The following is a 19444-nucleotide window of genomic DNA, read 5'->3' as shown; positions in this document are numbered from 1 at the left end:
TGGTTGTTGCCTTCTGGGCGCAGCGCGAGACGCGACGCCTGGACGCAAAATATCTGGCTCCTCCAGATACGCCGGAATGCGCCAAAAAACGCTGCGTTTCGTCCCGGCGCCGGAAGTTACGTCAAAGCGCAGGCGCAGACGCGACGCAGACGCGGAGAAAAACGCGCCATGTGGGCTAGCCTTTAATCGACAAGTTGTCCATGTCAGTCGCAAAAAAGAGGATCTCTCTATATTTCTTAAACAGTTGTTTGTTAATAACAGTATCTTCATCAACAGAGAAAAGAAAACCTATTTTCTCCGCGACAATATCTGCCGCCAACATCGTGCCTTTTGTATGATATATGCGCAGTGCGACTGGGGTCTTAATGGTGGATCTTCCAGCGTCACTAAAAGAGGCCACTGTGGGGCACATGTTGCACACGACCGCGGCGTCAGCGTTTGGCTGTTCTCAATTCTTGAACACGACTTGCCAGCCAAACGCTAAGGCTGCACTCGTGTCCAATCCGTGCCATGCGGTGGCCTCGTTTAGTGACGCAGGAAAGTCTAGCGCTTAAGCCTTCTTATCGATACCTGTTTCATTCTCTATTCTTCCAATGCGGAGCGCAAGTTCGTCCGCTTCTTGCACAAGGGTTTGACTGATGCCAGAACTCCGAGCTCTCATTGGCGGATGAAAAAAATAGAGGGTACACCTCAATGCCCATAGCACTGAGGTCTGCCCACTGTCCTTTCAATCAAGCCAATCAGAGCTCGGCGTCGTTCTGACGTCCAGTGGCGTAGCAATGGAGTGGTCTGCACCCCGGGTAGAAGGCGTCCCAATCACGTTGGGGGGGGGGGGGGGGGGGGGGGGGCACCTCTGACGGTGACCACCGCTTCCCTCCCTCCCTCCCCCCCCCCCCCCCACACTTAACTACAGTCGGTGACAACTCAAGAAGGTTGGACAAGGGAAAGAAATGGTGAGAGAGGAGAAAAGGGACGCTTCCTCCTCTCCCACCTTCCTTAAATTTCCTTGGGGAGTTAAGGGAAAAGCGGGGGGTGCTACTAAAGACCTAAGGGCCCCGGGTGCCGGATGGCGTAGCTACGCCACTGCTGACGTCACTGCAACTCCTACGCGAGAAGCAGACTACTTGCTCTGCGCATACAGTGGACCTTATGATATCAGCAAGGGGCGATTCACACAGTTGCGTCGGGTCGGACCGAGCGCACCTACAACGGCTTGCGACGTGTGGGTTGCTATGGCAACAGCTGCGTCGGCTCCAACTAAACGGTTTTCACCCCGTCGCAAGCCGTTGCAGTAGCGTTCGGTAGGACTCGACGCAACTGCGTGAATCGGCCGTTAGTCACGGTCGCGTGCCTTACCTGTGGGAATAGTAGAACAGCACCTCCTCGACCAGCGCAAACAGCGCAAATTCAAGCAGGATCCGGCTCATGGGCGGTATGCTGAGGTTGCTGTCGAAACCACGGAGCGTCTTGAGCCAGTAGCAGGCCACCATCCCGGGTAACTGGACGAAGGTTTGGTTGAAGAGCACCTGTGCTACGACGGGCCTCAGCGTTTGCAGCCTGACCTGCGTGTAGGAGTCGACGAGGGGATGAAATTTGAAACCGACGTACGATTTGGGATTTCCGCGAGGAAGATCATCGTCGTTGCGATCTCCTCTCCCAAAAAGCGGCAAGGCACTAGCTGCCAACAAGTCCAATCAAAACCCTTTTTATAGTTCGTTTCACCGTAAGTCTGGACGCAGGCGACTCTGCGATGCTGGTGGAATCAATCAAACAGTGCCAAAAGCGTAACAGCATGGTGTTCGTCATGGTCGCGTCGCAAACTCAGCCCTACGGCTTCGTTATCTAGGACAAGGCGTTGGATCGAAGAGTAGCATCTTCTTCCTTTATCTTTCGCTTTCTTTCTCTCCCTTTGATTTTCAGCAAGCTTCGGCTTCGTCTCTTATTAATTTTCAGCAAGCTTCGGCTTCGTCTCTTATTAATTTTCAGTAGTTTTCAAGTTGTTAAATAAATTCTCTGCAGCTGCCAGGGGCCAGTGCCCCTGGCAGCTGCTTATATTGGGTCCGACCCCGTTCGACTGTGGAGTCATCCGTCCGCTAGCTCGCAAACTTGGGACCCCTTGAGTGGATCCTTGCTTGTCGAGTCCGGCTGTTGTCGGGGCTCCCGCTGAAGGTGCGGTCGAGGAGGGCGGCAGGGAAAGTCGCGAGATGTCAGGAGTATTTCTCTTCACAATTGTTAAATTGTCCATCGCATTAAAAAAGAATGCATCTCATATTCGTTAAATAAAGAGTTATTTTTAAACCGACTTGTTCCGTAAAGTCTTCGTGACAGCAGAATGAATTGATCGCTTGGACAGCAAGGTTCCGCGAGACGCGACATGGCGTTGCGCTTGGCCTCTGACCTTTCCCGCTAAACTTAGCGAAACTGAGTTGGCGCAAAGTTATGCGCCAATACAGCTGGTGCATAGTTATGTAAATTTATACACCAATTCTATAAAAAAAAAAAGAAGAAAAAAAAGCTGCACTCTGTTTTTACTCGGGACGGGCAATGGGCTGAAAAATGATTCCATAAAAATCTTAACGCGAGGTAAAGAAACCCAGAAAACGAGAAGTAGAAAAAACGCGAGGGCAAACAAACCTGATTTTTCGTCCCGGCATTCTCTTGCACCCTGAACCTGGCCATCCAGGCTGGTCTTCCGCTGAGGTCGACCAGGAGGAAAAGTAGTCCCATCGCCCAGTAGGTCACCACCGACAGACTCCATTGAACTGCGGAACCGCGGGTTGCGATTTTGCAGTTTCCAGCAGTTCACTTCGGCCATCAGCGGTGCATGAGGGGATGGACAATAATGGCGGAACACTTTGCATCGGGCGGTGCACCTTGCTAGTGTTTTAAATGTCAACAGTTAAACTATGGTAACCTGAAAGGCGCTAGAGGATGGCGATGGAAAGTGGAATGTTGGCAGGCGGCATCTATTGGCGACGTGCGCGATCGAAAGCGTCGCTGTGGTCGGCCTTCCGGGATTGGCCAAATGCTGACTATGACGTAGGCAAAGGTTTTCTCATCGACGGAAATAAGAGGAATGTAAGAACTTTAATTTGGACGGTGTTGGCAGTGTTGCTTTGAGAGCGCAATCATATTGAGCGTCCGCCATGCTAATTACAAATACCGTTGAACTTGTTGTTCGGAAGGTAATGACGTCACGAGAGGAAACCATAGGAGGACGCCACCAAAACATCTCGCCGCTAATAGCATCCAAAATGTACCACATCTCGCGTGCATATCGACCAACGCATTATAAATAGGCTTCCCCGTGTTTTCAGTATATACCGATAAACACCGAAAATGAACCTCCGATGCGGTTTTCTTTGAATCGGTGCAAACCAAAAATACCCAAATTTAAACTGTACGAAAAAACGGCAGTTTGTAAAAAAAAGAATTACACAACTTTTTTTTTTTTTTCTCGTTGACCCTAAACACAGTTGCATTGAACTGTCCTTAGGGTGTTTCCTTCCTATCGAAACCATTTTCCTGCCCCGTTTTTTTCTCTTATCTTTACCAGCCTTACTGGAGAAAATATTATAATTATAAGTTATTAATTATAACATATTCTCCAGTAATTATACAGTCGCTTTACAACAGAAGCTCGACAAAAACGGATTTCTCTCTGGCATCAAAATTAGACATCGAAAAACACCGATTAAGAGGGGGAAGGGAATAAACACCGATATGATAACACTCGAACTTGAAGAAAAATAAATACCAAAAACACGGTACCTTAATAATGAACAAGCCCGCGCTTGCCCACACCGGGTGATGGGCATTGCGGGTGCGCACAAACCAGATTCACATGAGGCGAAGCATATCTGCGCATGCGCAGTGCCGACAGCAGCGCCACCTTAGAGGCGTGTGCCTCATGTTCGCGCCTGTGCGCACCACAGTACTAAGCAGAACTCGAAATAAGTTACAAAAAAAAAAAAAAACTTTCAGTCTTTCCACCCTGGTGAAGAAAGAAGATCAGCGAAGCTGTACTCTGGTCACACGACCTCGAGTACGACCTAAAGGACGACGCCTAAGGACGACGTCTAGGACAATCTCAAGGACGACTTCTAAGACCAAATTTCGAAGACAACGTCCAGGGCGACCTCAAGGACCACCTCCAAAATAACTTCTAGGACGACCTCGAGGACGACATCTAGGACGACGCCTAGAGAAATTCAGCTTTTCCACTCTGGTGAAAACCAAGGCTGGAAAGGAAAGGTTGTCGCCATCTATGAGCAAGGTCGGCAAGCCGATTTTGTCTGGTTGCCGCCGTCGCTCATAGATGGCGGTAGCTGTCCAGAGTTTTGTGTCAACATTTTTTTGCGGGGGACACGATCCTGGGAAAACTAACCCTTAAAGGGACACTGACACCCCCCAAAATTTTTTTTTAATTTTTTGCCAGGCGTTTCATTATGGTGTCGGAGGACTACCCAATTAATATTTTGCAACAGAGTAGAGTATTTTTTTAATAAAGCCAAAAGACGCAACTGCTCAAAACCGAAACCGAAACCCGACGGAGGTCGGAGAAGTGGAGAGAAGAGAGTGAGTGGCGGAAGTCACGTGGCTACACCCGACCGTGCGTTTTTTTTTTTTTTTCTTTTTTTTCTCCTTCCCGTAGCAGACGACATGCGGCGTACCGGAACTGTTCACCGAGCGATTCTTTTGCAGTTATGTATGTTCCGCTCGTTGTGCTGTACTCCAAGATGAGTTGTTTTGTACATTGAGGAGTTGGAGATGAGTAGTGAGTGCCCGTGGTGAATTTTGATCGGCTCCGAAAAGAATACACCCAAGATGTTGCGTGAAGACCTGGCTCACATGCCCTGCGTCCGAAACAGAAGTGGCATTGTGCGACAGAGTTTCCGAAAGATCAAAGGGATAGGGACCAATGGCTGGCTGCAATTCCTGTAGACCATTTACGGGCACCTCGGAAAGCGGACGCTACCTGATTTATATGCTCCTTGCATTTTATGGAAAGTGATTACATTGAGTTCGCAGGTGTCAAAAAAAAAAAAAAAAATCCCGTACCATTTAATTCAGCGAAGTGTCGTCCACAACATTTGTTCCTTATTTTTTGTTTCTTCATTGATAATTGTTAAAAAAGAAAAAGAAATGTAGACATCAAAAAATATTTAAAAAAAATAAAAAAAAATAAAAGTGAAAGCCGTTTACAAATCTCTGTAACGCCGAATTGGAGCGCAGCTCTTGAGGAGGAGGAGTGAAGGGTACTAAGGGTAGACCCCTCCCCCTTCTCCTCCTCCTCCCCTCATTCTTTAGTATGCTCCGGGGGGGGGGGGGGGGGGTCACGTGACCTCGGGGGGGGGGTGTCACGTGACTTCGGGGAGGGGGTCACGTGACCTCGGGGAGGCGTGACCTGGGGGTCACCTCAAGGTCACGTGACCCCCAAGGTGACCCCACGTGACCTGGAGGGGTCACGTGACCTGGGGGGGGTCACGTGACCTCAGAGGGGTCACGTGACCTGGGGGGTCACGTGGGGGTCACCTTGGGGTCACGTGACCTTGAGATGACCTTGGAAGGGGTCACGTGACCTTGGGGAGGAGACCACGTGACCTCGGGGGTCACGTGACCTCAGAGGGGTCACGTGACCTTCAAAGGGTCACGTGGGGTCATCTTGGGGTCACGTGACCTTGGGGGTCACGTGATCCCAAGATGACCCCACGTGACCCCCAAGGTCACGTGACCTTAGGGGTCACGTGACCTTCAGGGGGTCACGCGGGGTCACGTGACCTTGAGATGACCTTGGGAGGTGTCACGTGACCTTGGGAGGGGTCACGTGACCTTGGGGGTCACGTGACCTTGGGATGACCTTGGTTACGCCGACGCCGACGCCGACGGCGACGCCGCTCAAGCCGGGAACGGGCCCCTAAGAGCTGCGCTCTAAAAAAAACAGGTTTCACGGGGGATTGAACCCGGTCCTACCGCGTGTGAAGCGGACGTCTTACCCACTGAGCTACTGGGGTATACCAACCCGGGTAATCTCTTTCCTTAGTAATAATTCAGCCGATAAACTAAGTTGGAAAGTTTGCTGCCAATTTTCCTCTAGCAAAAGCACTCCCGGGTCGAAGTCGGGATGCACCGCGCATTGGCGATATTCTCACGTAGTAAAGAAATCGTACGCGTGCATACTCAACTCGAAGTAGACACGTCGTGCTTGACGTTTGCGCGAGCGATGTCTTCAGCCACGAGAAGGGAGCGACGGCTCGGCGACGTCTTCGTGCAAATCGGCTTGGTGATCGGGCGTGTCGTACGGGATGAATACCAGTTTTTTTGATCAGTCCCAAATTTCTCTTTTAAAGGCAGACAAAATTCGCCGGTACCGCGAACGACAGTTCTGAAATAGAGGTCCCACGCCCGTCGTCTGCTGCCATCGCCGTCCCCGCGAGTCCCACGATACGCGAAACGACGCACGCACAGATTGCTTCCGGTTGTCTGTGGAACTTTTTTTTTTCAATCAACGTATTTACAGCTTTTTAGAAGCCACAAAAAATGGGTTTCATATTTTTTCTATTTTTAATATCGAGTGTGTGCCTTCAGTGACCCACGACTTTGATTAAATTTGGTGGTCGCATCGATACCTTAGAAAACGGCCCGTGACCGCGGAAAAGAGAGTGAGCGAGACTCGAACCGGCCAGTTCTTGATCGGCGGTTTTCGGGCGGAAAGAAACCGAATTTCGAGCCGCAAATTCTGTTCTGGGTAGTTGAGCTCTCATATGTCACGTACAACTAAAAACCTCGGCGAGCATAAATACCCTGTCAGTGTCCCTTTAACAGCTCCGCTGTAAAAACCTAGCAAAATACGAGATTTTTTTTTTCTAGTCGCATGAACGAAGTTTTAATTTTAAATAGTAGTACTGCGTGTTTGTACAAATCATACGCCCGAAGTAGTTATTTATTTATTCGAGTTGGACAGTTCACTTTAGCTTCTGTATACGGTGGTACTAAAGATAAAATGAAACAAGCTGGAGATGTCCCGCTTCAGACACCACAAACATAAAAAAAATCTTTTTTCTTTTTTCTTTTTTTGTGGGGAGACATACAATTTGAAAGCGCGATAAATGACCTGTCAGGTCGAAGATGCGCGCAACCTCGAAGGAAGCCTTCGTCTGACCTTCTTGTCCCCGACGACGCGACACGGACAGATTAGTGTCGTCGAAGTCATACGGGGCTAAATATAGCGCAGAGGGCCACGTGCTGTCAACAACCTTGTCTCTCCGCGGTTCACTTTTATTTGTTTGTTTAATATACCTCAAAGCGCCCTTTTGGGAATTTTTTTTTTTTTTTTTGGGGGGGGGGGGGGGGGGGGGGGGAGTTACAAAGGTAGAGACAATTCATTACAGAATAAGACTTATGATACATAAGTTATAGCATATCAACAAAGGTATATTACGATTAATTCACATGACGATTTGAAATTTGCTCTATCTGCAATTTCAATTATACACTGAGGCAGGGATGGGCAGTATTTCAAATACAAGTATTTGCAATACGTATTTCAAATACTTTGTGTATTTTGCATTTGTATTTAATTACAAATTGGGTAATGTATTTGACGTGTGTATTTAAATACTAAAACGTTTGTATTTCAAATACAATTGTAATTAAATACAATTTTATGGTCGAAAATACATCCCTCAAAACTACGTTCTGCACCGAATGCAGTGTCTCTCAATCAAGCACAAGCGCTTAGTGACTTTGTGATTACGGTGCTAGTCCAGAGCAAGAATAGTGACGAAATCGACGTTCACAGGCAGACTGGCTAAATAAGTGCCTGTGACAACTTGTGATGCTTTCCAGCCTTATTTTCATCCAGATTTTTACCTAGAACATTCTAAATGCGCGGGTCGTCCAGATTTTCGTAACTGGTGCGAGTTGCAACAATAAAAAATTCTCTACCTAGTGCTGCGCGTCTTGGTCGCCTCGGTTCTTTGTTGGTCCATACCAAAATGTAATCGACAAAAAAAAAAGATGCTTGAAGCTTGGTACTTTTTTCACCTATTACGTCCAAGGTGATTACATTTTTTTGTGACTATATTTCTATTACGTTACTAGAGCCTCGCACACTAACCCCCGAGAGTGCGATGCAAAATTAAAATGAGATACCCAGAAACCCGTTGCAGGTGCCCTGAAGTCGCTGACGCAGATTTTGAGGAACGTATTTGGAAAAGTATTTGGAGGAGACCAAACACATTTGGTTGTATGTGTATCTTGTACTTAAATGCTTTTTTTGGAAATGTAATTAGATTTGTAGTTAAATACATTTTCGACGAAGTATTTTGTATTTGTATTTTGATACATATTTGCATGTATCATGCCCATCCCTGCACTGAGGTAAAGAGTTCCATTCTGAAGTGGCAAGCTGTAAGGGAGAGTGGCGAAATCGCTTAGTTCTACAATGAGGTAAGCGAAGTTTGTGAGCTTGATCATGTCGATCAAAAATGCGATGGGCTGTGGATGTAATAAACGTTCTTCGAGAGAAACAGTAATGCATGTCGTGAAGGAGCGTGAGGCGGGAGACCCTACGCCTGGTTTCTAATAGAGGTAAATGTGTTCTTTGTTTCTATGCCGAAACGTTCGTGTAAGGTAAAGAGTCATGGAAAATGAAGCGCACCCATTTGTGTTGAATGCTCTCTAATTTAGTTTTCAGATAATCCTGATGAGGAGCCGATATGATGCTAGCGTACTCCAGTTGCGACCTGACAAAAGACTTAAAAGCTAGCAGACAAGTTTCAGAAGATTCTAAAAACAGTTTGCGTCTAATAAATCTCAAGGAACGACTTGCCTTGCCAAAAACATAGTTAACACGATCCTGGCAAGAAAAAGTATCAGAAATAAAAACACTCAGGTACTTATATTTATTTGCTTCACTTAAGCCACCAGCTCCGAGGCAAAGTACTAAACTTCCTTCCGGCAAAAAAAAAATAATAATATTTATTCCACTTTCATCTTTTTTTCGATATTTTCGGGCCCGTCAAAGCCAAAGTAGGCTTGTGGGACGTGGCCCGGAAGAGGTAGTAAGCGATTATATACATCTAGTTAACAAACACCGATAAACAGTCATAGTTGTCCGGGGTGGGGGAGGGGAGGCGGCGGGTAGTCAGTCACTTTGTACATGGCACGAATAGAGATAGTAAATCACAGTAGACCGGTAGAAACATTATAGACATATATACAGGTACATGTAGAGACACACACAAAGCACACATATAGATATATACATGCCACTAACAGGGATAGTCAATCACAGTGAACCGGTAGAAACACTATAGAAATATATACAGGTACAATAAAAAGGTTCCGACAAAGTTGTAAAAAAAAAAGAGAAAAAGGTAAGGAAACATTAACGAGTACTTAAGGTAGAGTCCAATCAATTAGGAATTTTTTTAGTTGCTTTTTTGAGGTAAGCGTAAAGATGTCATCAGGAAGCGAATTAAATATTTTCGGGACATAAATATCACGAGTAGCTTGTCCGTAGCGAGTATAAGAACGAGGTACAACATAGCGAGGACTATCTCTTAGAACTCGGCAGGACATATAAGTCTTTTTGAAATCATCCATTCAAAAGTGGCGCAAAATTACTGAGTTCACGAACAACTTTTGGAAGGAAGGTAAACCAAGATACTCCAAGATACTTCCGCATTCTGTCAAATCACAGTCATACGCCACGCTCTTCAGTAAGTTCCGCAGAATATTATCGATGCGTATTTGCCATCTTATGGAGCAATTGGAAAGAATGGGGATTCCATATCGTAAAACGCCGTATGCAAGACTGCTGGCAATAGCTCTGCGCACACCGATCGGTGTGCGCAGAGCTATTGTAATAATAATAATATTTATTAGGCAGGAATTCAGAAACACAGTACAAATACGGGTCTGTCCAAGCCATAATGGACTTAATAATAATAATAATAATAATAATTTATGTTTTCGGATGCGACGAAGTATGATGCGGGTCTGCCGAAGCCAGAAGTGGCTTGTGTGGCTAAACCACCAGTATTAAAGTTATAAATCAAATAATTTCAACATTGTGAAGAGTGCATCAGCACATAAAACACACACACACACACACACACACACACACACAGACATACACACACACACACACACGCGCGTTTTAAGAAAAATAACATTGAAGCATTTGTAAATTTAGTGTCCAGAGTTATTACATGAAAAACACACACACATACATCAAAATATTAAAAAAAGAATGGAGCACAAGTCATGTCAAGTTGCCACAGTACTTGGGTTGTAATAAAGATCACATCACTGGTTTAAGAAAAAAAAAAATTTTAGAGCACAGTCTAAGACGCCCAGAAATGAATCTGGTTCGTGCAGGCACACTTGATTTAAAATAGGTCTCGTAGGGTTTGTTCCAACTTTTTTTTCGAATCCAGGTCCAACACTCTTTCAGGGAGACTGTTGAAAATGCCCGGTACATAAAATATTCGTTGTCTTCTGCCATACCTCGTTGACATTCTCGGCACCTCAAAACGAGTGGTATGTCTGAGTGCCCGAGGTGCAATGTGGGGAACTTTAAATCTGTCATCCCAAAAGTGTCTTAAAACAACCGTCTCAGTAAACAAAGCATGACATAATGGAAGATTAATATGATCAATTTTTTCTTGTTCTGTTTCGGTATCAGTGCCGTATGTAATACTTCTAAACATTCCAGTTAAAATACTGTCAATTTTCTTTTGCCATAACGTAGAACAGCCACCATAAATGGTTATTCCATAGCGAAGAACACTGTATGCCAAAGCATTAATGACCATCTTTTTAACATATTGTGGAACAAGTGATCTCATATTATAAAGTAGACAGGAAACACGTCTAAGCTTTTTACATACAGTTCCCATGTGCGCATTCCATGAAAGGTCACTATCGAATTCAATACCTAAATATTTCACATGGTCCACATAGCCCACTGGAGTGCATTTACACGAGGGACAAATTGATGAATGTAAAAATAGTGACGTATCTGGGATAACAACTTTTAAGGGATTCCGGAAACACAGCAGACGTGTCTTTGTGTTGTTAATTTTTACGTCATTTTGCCGAAACCATTCAATCAAATGTGTGGTTTCACGTTGGAGAAGAAAAATTGATTTTTCGTATTCTATATGGCGTGACAAAAGTACAGTATCGTCAGCATACTGTACTTTTGTATTATTATTATTATATTTTTGTTTGTATTATATTTGTATAATAATAATAATAATAATAATAATAATAATAATAATAATAGTTTTATAATAATAATAATAATTTTAAAAAAAACGCGTGCACGCCGAAAAGCGGGAACACACGTATTCGTGAGGATTGACCTGTATTCGAATTCGGGTACATTCCTCAAATTTGGTTCGGTGAAATTAAGATCGTTCAAGGATCACCCGCCCGCGTCTTTGGTTTTCCTAGTAAAAAATATTTTACAAGGAAAACCAAAAAGACACGACTTCTGAGGTCGATTAAAAAAAGTTAACCAATTTCTAATAAAAACAAAATTAAAAAAGGCCTATCATTATGTGATGGCGTCATCCTATTATTTCTCTGAGTGAAGTGATAACAGCTATAAGACTGATACAAATATGTGCCTTATAAGTTGATTGAGTTAAATAGTCTGTCAGCGAGAGTAAAACAACTACTCTCTGGCCACTTGACTTTATCCAATATCCACCGCATCCGAAAAAAGCTGCTGCACCCCCCCCCCCCTCTCTCTCTCTTCGCAATTACACGTTAAACAATGCACACCAGTTTAAAAACAAACAGAGACAAAAACACTGTGTAGGGCAACGAAGGCTTGCATTAAAAAGTACTTTATTTTATTTTGAAAGTCTACTGTATTTATAATACTTTACTTCAAGTGCATTGCGCCCAGTGTACTCACTATCTTACTTGAAGTGCATAACCTCTCATTTACTATGTACTTCGTGTATTTTTTAGGTGTACTTTACGCAACACTGTCAAGAGCCAATACCACTCCTCAGCACTTGGCTTGGACGTTTGAGATGACCTTGGTCATTTTGACACTTTAACGCTTAAATTTTCATTTTAATTTCCTCTTACTTTTTTTGTTGTTTATCTTTAAGAATGCAACGTCCGTTGCAGCCGGATTCTTTTCATGCGGAAGCCTTTTATCAAGACGACCAATTCAGCGAACAAAAAGTGTATCACGACGGCTCTCGCAGTGATCTCACGTACCTCCGACGGTGAGATAAAAGTAGTCTCCCCCGAAATGGTGGACCGCTTTCCTGTAACGCCACTCAAGAGCCGTCCGTGTCCTGGCTCCAGCCTCCCGGGCAACCCTGAAACAAAAATTAAAAAGAAATAGATAAAAAAGAAGGAAGACAATAGGAGATCAGTGTAATTCATCTTGACGAGGAACAATTAAAAGCCTTAGAGGTTCGCGTCACTCCTGCGCGAGAAGTATGCGTCACAAGGTCTGGTCTCGCTGATATAGACCACGATTCCGAGCAGCCTCAAGTTGTGGTAGGGATTCGTTCACGATGTGTCTTTGATCAACGTCTATCTTAGCTTAGGAGCCCTTTTTTTATTTGCCTTTCTACTCAACCTTTAACAAGTATTGAAAAACAATTCGCTCGATACAGTCTCGTATGTGGCTCGATAATAACAAGCGTGGTTTCAAAACAAATACAAATCGTTTGCTCAAGGTTACAACTGAGAAAATAAATGGGTTAAACGACTGACAACGTGGAGCGGGATAATTATGACTAAGAACGAACCACAGACACAAAACAGGATGGCAGCGAATTTTGTTTGCTCAAAGTTACAAATGAAAATAATAATAATAATAATAATTGACCGCACCTACAGAACGTGAGCAATTATAAGTAGAGACATTATCACACTACTGAAAGAAAGCGGAAAGGCTTAGAAAAATATTCATTGTGTGAATTACTACGTATAAAACACGCTGTACATTAGCGGTACTGAAACGATGCAGACCCGTCGGAACTTTCCAGTTTCTTTTGTCACCGACTGTAAACGCAAGCGCCCTCTCTGCGTTGCTGTTGCCCCCGGATTTCTGGGAGACACGATGAACAAACGACGCAGGTTGGAGCCGCAACGTTCTGCAAAAACCTCGCGCGAACAAGCCTCGTTCGAAGCTTCTCTTTCTGCAGATATCCCAGCCATGAATCATTCGCGGACAGTGAGAGGCGGCTGGCTCGAACAGCGGGGTGCCACTTTCTCGTCTGCCGTCGAACGGGTGCTCCGCGTAATGTAACATTTGCACGTGTCTTTGTTTCGAGTGTAAACCTTGCTTCCCAGTTTCATTCATTTCCGTTTCACTTTTTCGAACACGTCTCATCACACAGCTTTTGTATGGCCAATGGCGCTCATTGCAATGAAGGAACACGATTCAGACACTAGAGAGTTTTAGGGAACCGTTTGTGCACACCCGATACGGTGCGATGCGCCTTCCGGGACGCACTGCGCATGCGCAGAAGACTCTCATGTGCGCACTCCGTACCGTATCGGTTGTGCAAAAACGGTTCTTTCAAACTCTCTAGTGTGTGGAGACTGTCCTCTGTAGGACGCATTAACAGCGTGGTAACCGCGGCTACCGTAAGCTATACCGGAGTGAACTCCGCGCAGGATTTCAGCATCCCTGCCAGGCTCGCGTGTGTGCACTGCAAGCGTCGTTCGGGTCAACATGCTCGTGCTAGTCACTTATAGGCTTCACGAGGCAACACACAAAGAGTAACGGATTCAGAAGGTTTCCATTTCCAGCATGTATCATTATGTATTTCGAGAAGAAAAAAAGAAAAACACGAATGAAAGATGGTGACGAGGGTCTCAGTAATAAAAATGCATGCTGACGCCAGGGATGATCGAGATAGGTTATAACTTATATCACCGTTTTCTCCACATTTCCGTCATATCGTTCAGTGTTTCTGCCCGACACCACGGAAAAGGAAGACAGCAGGCAGTTATAATGGCGTAGTCTTTGCTCTTTCTCGTTGTTTTTGGTGCGCAGACGACGTTGGTGCTCGTCAAGGATACGGGCTACAAATAGCCGTTCGAGTCGACCCGTGATTGTTTCCGACGCCGCCTTGTGTCCCGCTCTTACGTGATCCTAAACCACGGCCCTTTTACTGGCGGAGAGGCTCCTTGTTAGCCGTGCCAGCCACGTACGCAGAAAGTACCTTCCGTTGATGCAAAGTGAAGCAGGGATGACATTACGGGGTAATGGGAACGAGTGGGAACCATCAGTCACTGTCACCGATGGAGGGACACACGCCCCGCAGAGCGTATTCCCGAGCATGCTTCTCCGCCACGTGCGAGGAGCGTCCCGAAGGTTTCCGCGCACTGTCGGGGAGACGGGGCGGGGGCCAAGCGGAAGGGACCGTTGTGGCCCCTGTCGCCAAACGTGACCGGCAGGTGTCACTTCGCCAAGCCCCGCTTCTCTCAAAGACGTCGCCCACACCCTTCGCGTCGATGTACAGCCATTCAGAACGTCGTCCAGATCGGGCCGAAGAGGCGATTGCGGGATCAACGTGGGCGACGGGCGTCCCTTACCACACAAGATGCGAACGTCGTCAGCTCTGGGCCGGCCCGATAGAATCAGCGTCTTGGCTGAGACCGCGTGAAGGAAGGCCTGCCAAGCCTCAGGGAGGGCGAGCGCTTGAGACTATGTTCGTGCGTCAGCTTTAGCGGTGCTTTCTTTCGCGCAGTCTTAGCTGAGACGCTGATTCTAGCAAGTCGGCCCTGGTGACTTTTCAAAAACAAAAAAGAACTTCGCACACCAATCGGATGTTTAATTGGCAGATGTTTGCAACGTTTGCGGGAATCACATTACCGTGGTCACAGAGGCACTGCCATGGTGCTGTATAACTGGATCCCTGACAGTTTTGTCATAGACTCATAGTTTCCAGATTGACTGCTGGTGGACCGACTAGTCGTGAACTATTTGTTCTTGGACAATTCGTTCTGGTCTGTTTGATTCTCGAGAGATGAATGGTCGTGGACTGACTGATCCAAAGTTGGATAGTCTAGGACATGTTGGTCTTGAATGGATAGATTGACCTCAGGCGGTGTGGCCTCGGGTGGGAAAGTCCCGGACATTGTGCTCCAGGCAGTCTAAATTTTGATCTCAGAGAGTTTGGCACTGTGCAGTTTAATCCGGAACAGTTTGGTGGTGGACAACTGATTCTATATGAAAACTCAGACAATCGGCTTCCAGTTTTTGTCCTGTCCGCGCTTGCTCGCGTTGCTTCACAAGACATAAACGTCTGTTAATCTAAATACAGATAAGCCGTCTAACACTGACAAGGGGGAGGAAGGGAGAACACAACTCGAAGCTCCAAAAGTGTACTAAGTTTTTTTGTTTTTTTTTTTTAATGTGAAGATGCATTAGCGTTACCTGCATTAGCGGCTTATTGACTTTGAAAACTGTGCCGTGCGGACGTCCCCGGTCCACGAAGATTTTGGTAACTCAAACCCAAGTTTCTTCTGTAGAATCCTACCAAGTTTCTTCTGTACAATCCTAAGTACAGGGCGAATTCATCATATGAGAATATGAGCTCCCTCGGGTAAAGAAGGCAAACAACTGAAGATTGTTTCTTTTTTTCCTTTGAACGAATTCACGCTGAGCCTTTTTTTGCGAAATCATGAAATAGCATATTGGACCACTGTAGCGTTTATAAAGAATGAGAAAAGGGTGTAATCGAAAGTAAACAAAATTTGCTTAGATATCGCCTTCATTTTGCCAAAAGAAACACTGCAGTGACCCAAAATTCATTTGTTGTTGCACCACCTTATTATACCTGTGTACGCTGTTTACACCGAAATTTGTTTGAAAATCGATCTTGCCCCCAATCGAAGAGCCTGGCCACCTTCAGAGTCTCTGTATATTTTATGTGCTTCATTTTTGTTCAACAAATGTCTATTTAATGAATAAAGAAGTGGGTCCCATAATTCGAGACCTGCTAATATAGCACAAGTGAGTGAGGTTTTTCATATATTACTTAATAAATGTTGCGGGGGCAAATAAGCGGGTGCGCTGAAAGTGCCAAGTTTTTTCTTTTCTTTAATATAAAATCATTCCTTCGATAGATGTTCCTACTTAGGAACGGTTCGAATATCTTCTGACAAAAGCCACCTCTCATTTCCGTTCTCATTTTTCGTCGGGCCTCCTGGGTGTGCCAATGCCGATATGCTATAAATGTCTTCAATGCCCCGTGATTGTCGTATAAACGTCTCTAGGACCACCATATGCTCAGTTTGGTACCGTACCTGACAACGTGCGGCCCGCAGAGGTAGGTGAGTCCAAGCACGCTGAACCAGGTCAGCGTAAGTCCCAGGAGAAGAGACCTCCCGGCTTGAAGGTGAGGCCGGGACCAGAGGGCACGGACGCGGGGAGCAGCATGGTGGCACACCCCGGAAGCCATGCTGCGCAGAATCGTTAGGATGAAGAGACACTGGCAATTTTTACACAATAGAGAGTCCTATGGATCAGAGGGATCGTTGCAAATCAAGCCGGAAAAACCGGCGCCTGCACGGAGCGAACTCAAACCGAAGGCATATGTTTTTGTTTTTGTTTTCTCTCGAGCTGCTGTTTGTGTACCATTGTGGGGAATTGTGGATTCGTCAAGCTGCTTTGCAGGCTTTTCTAGCTGGCCTTCCCTTACATCACATGGTGAGGAAAGAATGCTATTTTATTTAAAATTAGTGGTGCAGTTTACTTAATAAATTTTCGATATGCAGCTCCCTTCATCAACGTGAAAAAACACCTCGATGGCCATCGTGTCCTCAAAATGCCGTTAATCGACATGGCATTCATATGAGGTTGGAACATCCACCTCCAGCCACGTGCATCACGGAGAAGTATGATGTTACATTAAGCTTGCGTCAAACACCGCCCCTTTGTAAGAGAATACAAAGATGAACTTCATATATTGCATTTCAACATCAACTTCATAGTCGGTGCAGCGAAGCTACGAATATTTGATCTAAAGTAACCGCGAAAAAGTGAGGAATGAATCCAGGAGGGTACAGAACCCTTCGCTTACGGTTTTGAGACGAGCTAGCGAGGCACAAAGGGACCAACGGGGACTGACATCTTCATCCTCCACGCCGCTGGCAAGGGACCGAACGAAACGAATCCGGCCAGGGGTGGTCACGTGATGTCCTCTGAGAAGTGGAGAGGGGAGAGGCGATGCTCGGTTTCCCGCTTTCGTTTTCGCGTCGCTTGAGGAATCGCTTCCGCGCATCCATGGGCTTCATGCTCCTCTCAAACTCCTCTTCTCTCCATATATACCTATTCTCTCTCTCTCTCTTTCGGTTGACTTCACCTCTTGAGTCTTGAGTCGCGGTCTCATCTTTTAATAATGAGCTCGCTTCCGAACAGCGACGGGTGTTGCACGTAAGTTCCTCAAAGGAATAAACGACAGTCTGTCCACTGTTCCTCCTCGCTTTCGATTTCGAAACAGTTTGCGGTTAACAAAGTCCGCTAATTAAAAACAATAAAAAAATATGTAACGAGTTGTTATTTTACGTTTGATCGGAAGGTTTAGCGGCTTATACTATAAATAATATTCCAATCAAATAACTGAAAATAAAAATATTTTAATGTGTGTAATTGACATGCAACACTGTTTTTCACAGCGCAGCTGTTAGTGCCTCGTTCGGGCGAAGTCGGGCGTCGTTCGTACGCAAAAACCCACGTGATCGGGGGTTAGAGACTGATAGTGTAGTGATAGAGCCGCCGCACTATCGCACTCATTATCGTCGTGGCTTGTGCACTGTCTCGTGCACTGCCACTTGCCGCTACGAAACGCACCGCGCTAAGGCGCAAAATTGTGCATGGGATACCCGTGCGTGATTGTGCGCTAACGCTCCTTTCACTACCCGTTCCGCTGCGTAGTGATATCGAATATTCATTAGACTTGACGGAATGTCTATGTCAGTCAGTATTTCTGAGATGGAGGCAACCCTGGAAGCGTTGGGCATAGTCACCAAAAAGGGGTGCGGTGGAGGAGCAACTGCCGCCTTCCAACCTTTCCGGAAAATCATTCCGATACCTTCGATAACGATACCCGATGACGGAACAATGCATGTGCAAGGGCGTCGGCAGAGTACCGGGAATCATCATCGGAGTCATCGGTACGATCTACTAAAGCTCCCTAATGAGCACATGGGAGACAGCAGCCTTTTCGTCGCCGTCGTAGGATATGTATACGGCCATGGCCTCCTCTATACTCACGAAGCCTGGCAGTTCGATGAAGCAGCCATAGAGCGCCCGGTCGAAGATTTGGAGCGCCAGGATCTGGTAGCACAGAGCATTTCTCGGGGAAGCTGTATAGTCAGCGCACAGCTTTTGCAGCGGCGAGGACTCGAAACATGGTTTTCAGACTCGACGAGAAAGAAAGCGGTAGCGCAAAGAACGCGAGGAGCACGAGCGGACATTTCATCGCTCGGGACAAGTGTGTTTCGGCGTCTCGCCGCAGCGGGGCGCCCGTTACATGCCTTTGCTCTCATCTGTTGTCTGCCGCTCTACCTTTTCACTTTCGGCGGCCGGGGCTCGGGGCGATCTGCCAGGCTTTGTCAGCATAGAGGAGGCTATGGTACGGCACACCTTTTTGTTTTCGTTGCATGGCACAAGCTCGCCCCATTAAACATTTATTTTCGGTTTTCCCATCCGTCTAGTCTTCTTTATACGGGGCGATAGAGTTGTAGTACGTTCCGATAACTCCGATATCGATACCCGATTCTCTGGCGATGCCTTTGCACATCCACTGTGCCGTTATCGGGTATCATTATCGGAGGTATTCGAAGGATTTGCTAAAGCTCCCTAATATGAACGGTTTTATTTGGTCTAATGTTTCGAATAGTGTATATCTGCCACTTCTAGTTTCTATTGACGTATTTGATTTCGCCTAATGTTGTCAATTGTTTTTAGCTCATTATATCCTGCGCGGACTATCAAGAAGGTTTTATTTTGCTATTCCTGAGCCCAGAAAAGGAAAGAAAAAAGGCAGTCAGTGAATAAATTGAACTCCACGGAACTGTCCATTTCACAGAGGTGTGTGTGTGTGTGCGTGGGGGGGGGGGGGGGGCTTTTTAAAGTTTCTTAAAGGCAACTTTTTTATGGGAAAACCGAAATACAAAGCCCTCTTTACGAATAAATACAAAGTTTTCGGTGAAATGGCAAAGACTGTCAACAAAAAATTATCTGGGTAACGCTTCGCCCGTGACGCCACATCCGTCCGTAAAGCGCGAAACACATGTACGACGAAACCGTCCGATCCGACGTCCGACCGCGCAATACGACGGTCGGAGGCGGGGGTTTTCAACGCTCTCTGATGCTACGAAAACCCTCTCCCCCAAGGTCATTCCGGCAGTCTGCACGTCGGATCGGACGGTTTCGTCGTAC

General features: G+C 46.0%; 1 protein-coding gene across 1 annotated transcript in view; it reads right to left on the bottom strand.

Moving 5' to 3' along the window:
* The window catches only part of LOC8025173 (fatty acid hydroxylase domain-containing protein 2), a 36943-nt gene extending 19772 nt beyond the window's left edge, over positions 1–17171 (bottom strand). The window contains exons 1-5 of the mRNA XM_040206282.3: positions 17082–17171; positions 16306–16461; positions 12250–12353; positions 2635–2762; positions 1357–1562 (exon numbers count right to left, since the gene is read on the bottom strand). Of these exons, the coding sequence (XP_040062216.1) occupies positions 1357–1562; positions 2635–2762; positions 12250–12353; positions 16306–16460 (593 nt within the window). The 5' untranslated portion in view covers position 16461; positions 17082–17171. The remainder of the gene's footprint in view (positions 1–1356; positions 1563–2634; positions 2763–12249; positions 12354–16305; positions 16462–17081) is intronic.
* Between the last annotated feature and the right edge of the window lie 2273 nt (positions 17172–19444).

The sequence above is a fragment of the Ixodes scapularis genome, unplaced genomic scaffold (assembly GCF_016920785.2).
Source record: "Ixodes scapularis isolate PalLabHiFi unplaced genomic scaffold, ASM1692078v2 PGA_scaffold13__105_contigs__length_92229423, whole genome shotgun sequence".
Taxonomy (NCBI): domain Eukaryota; kingdom Metazoa; phylum Arthropoda; class Arachnida; order Ixodida; family Ixodidae; genus Ixodes; species Ixodes scapularis.
The sequence above is the reverse complement of the archived record's forward strand: the minus strand, read 5'-3'. Positions and strand labels throughout refer to the sequence as shown.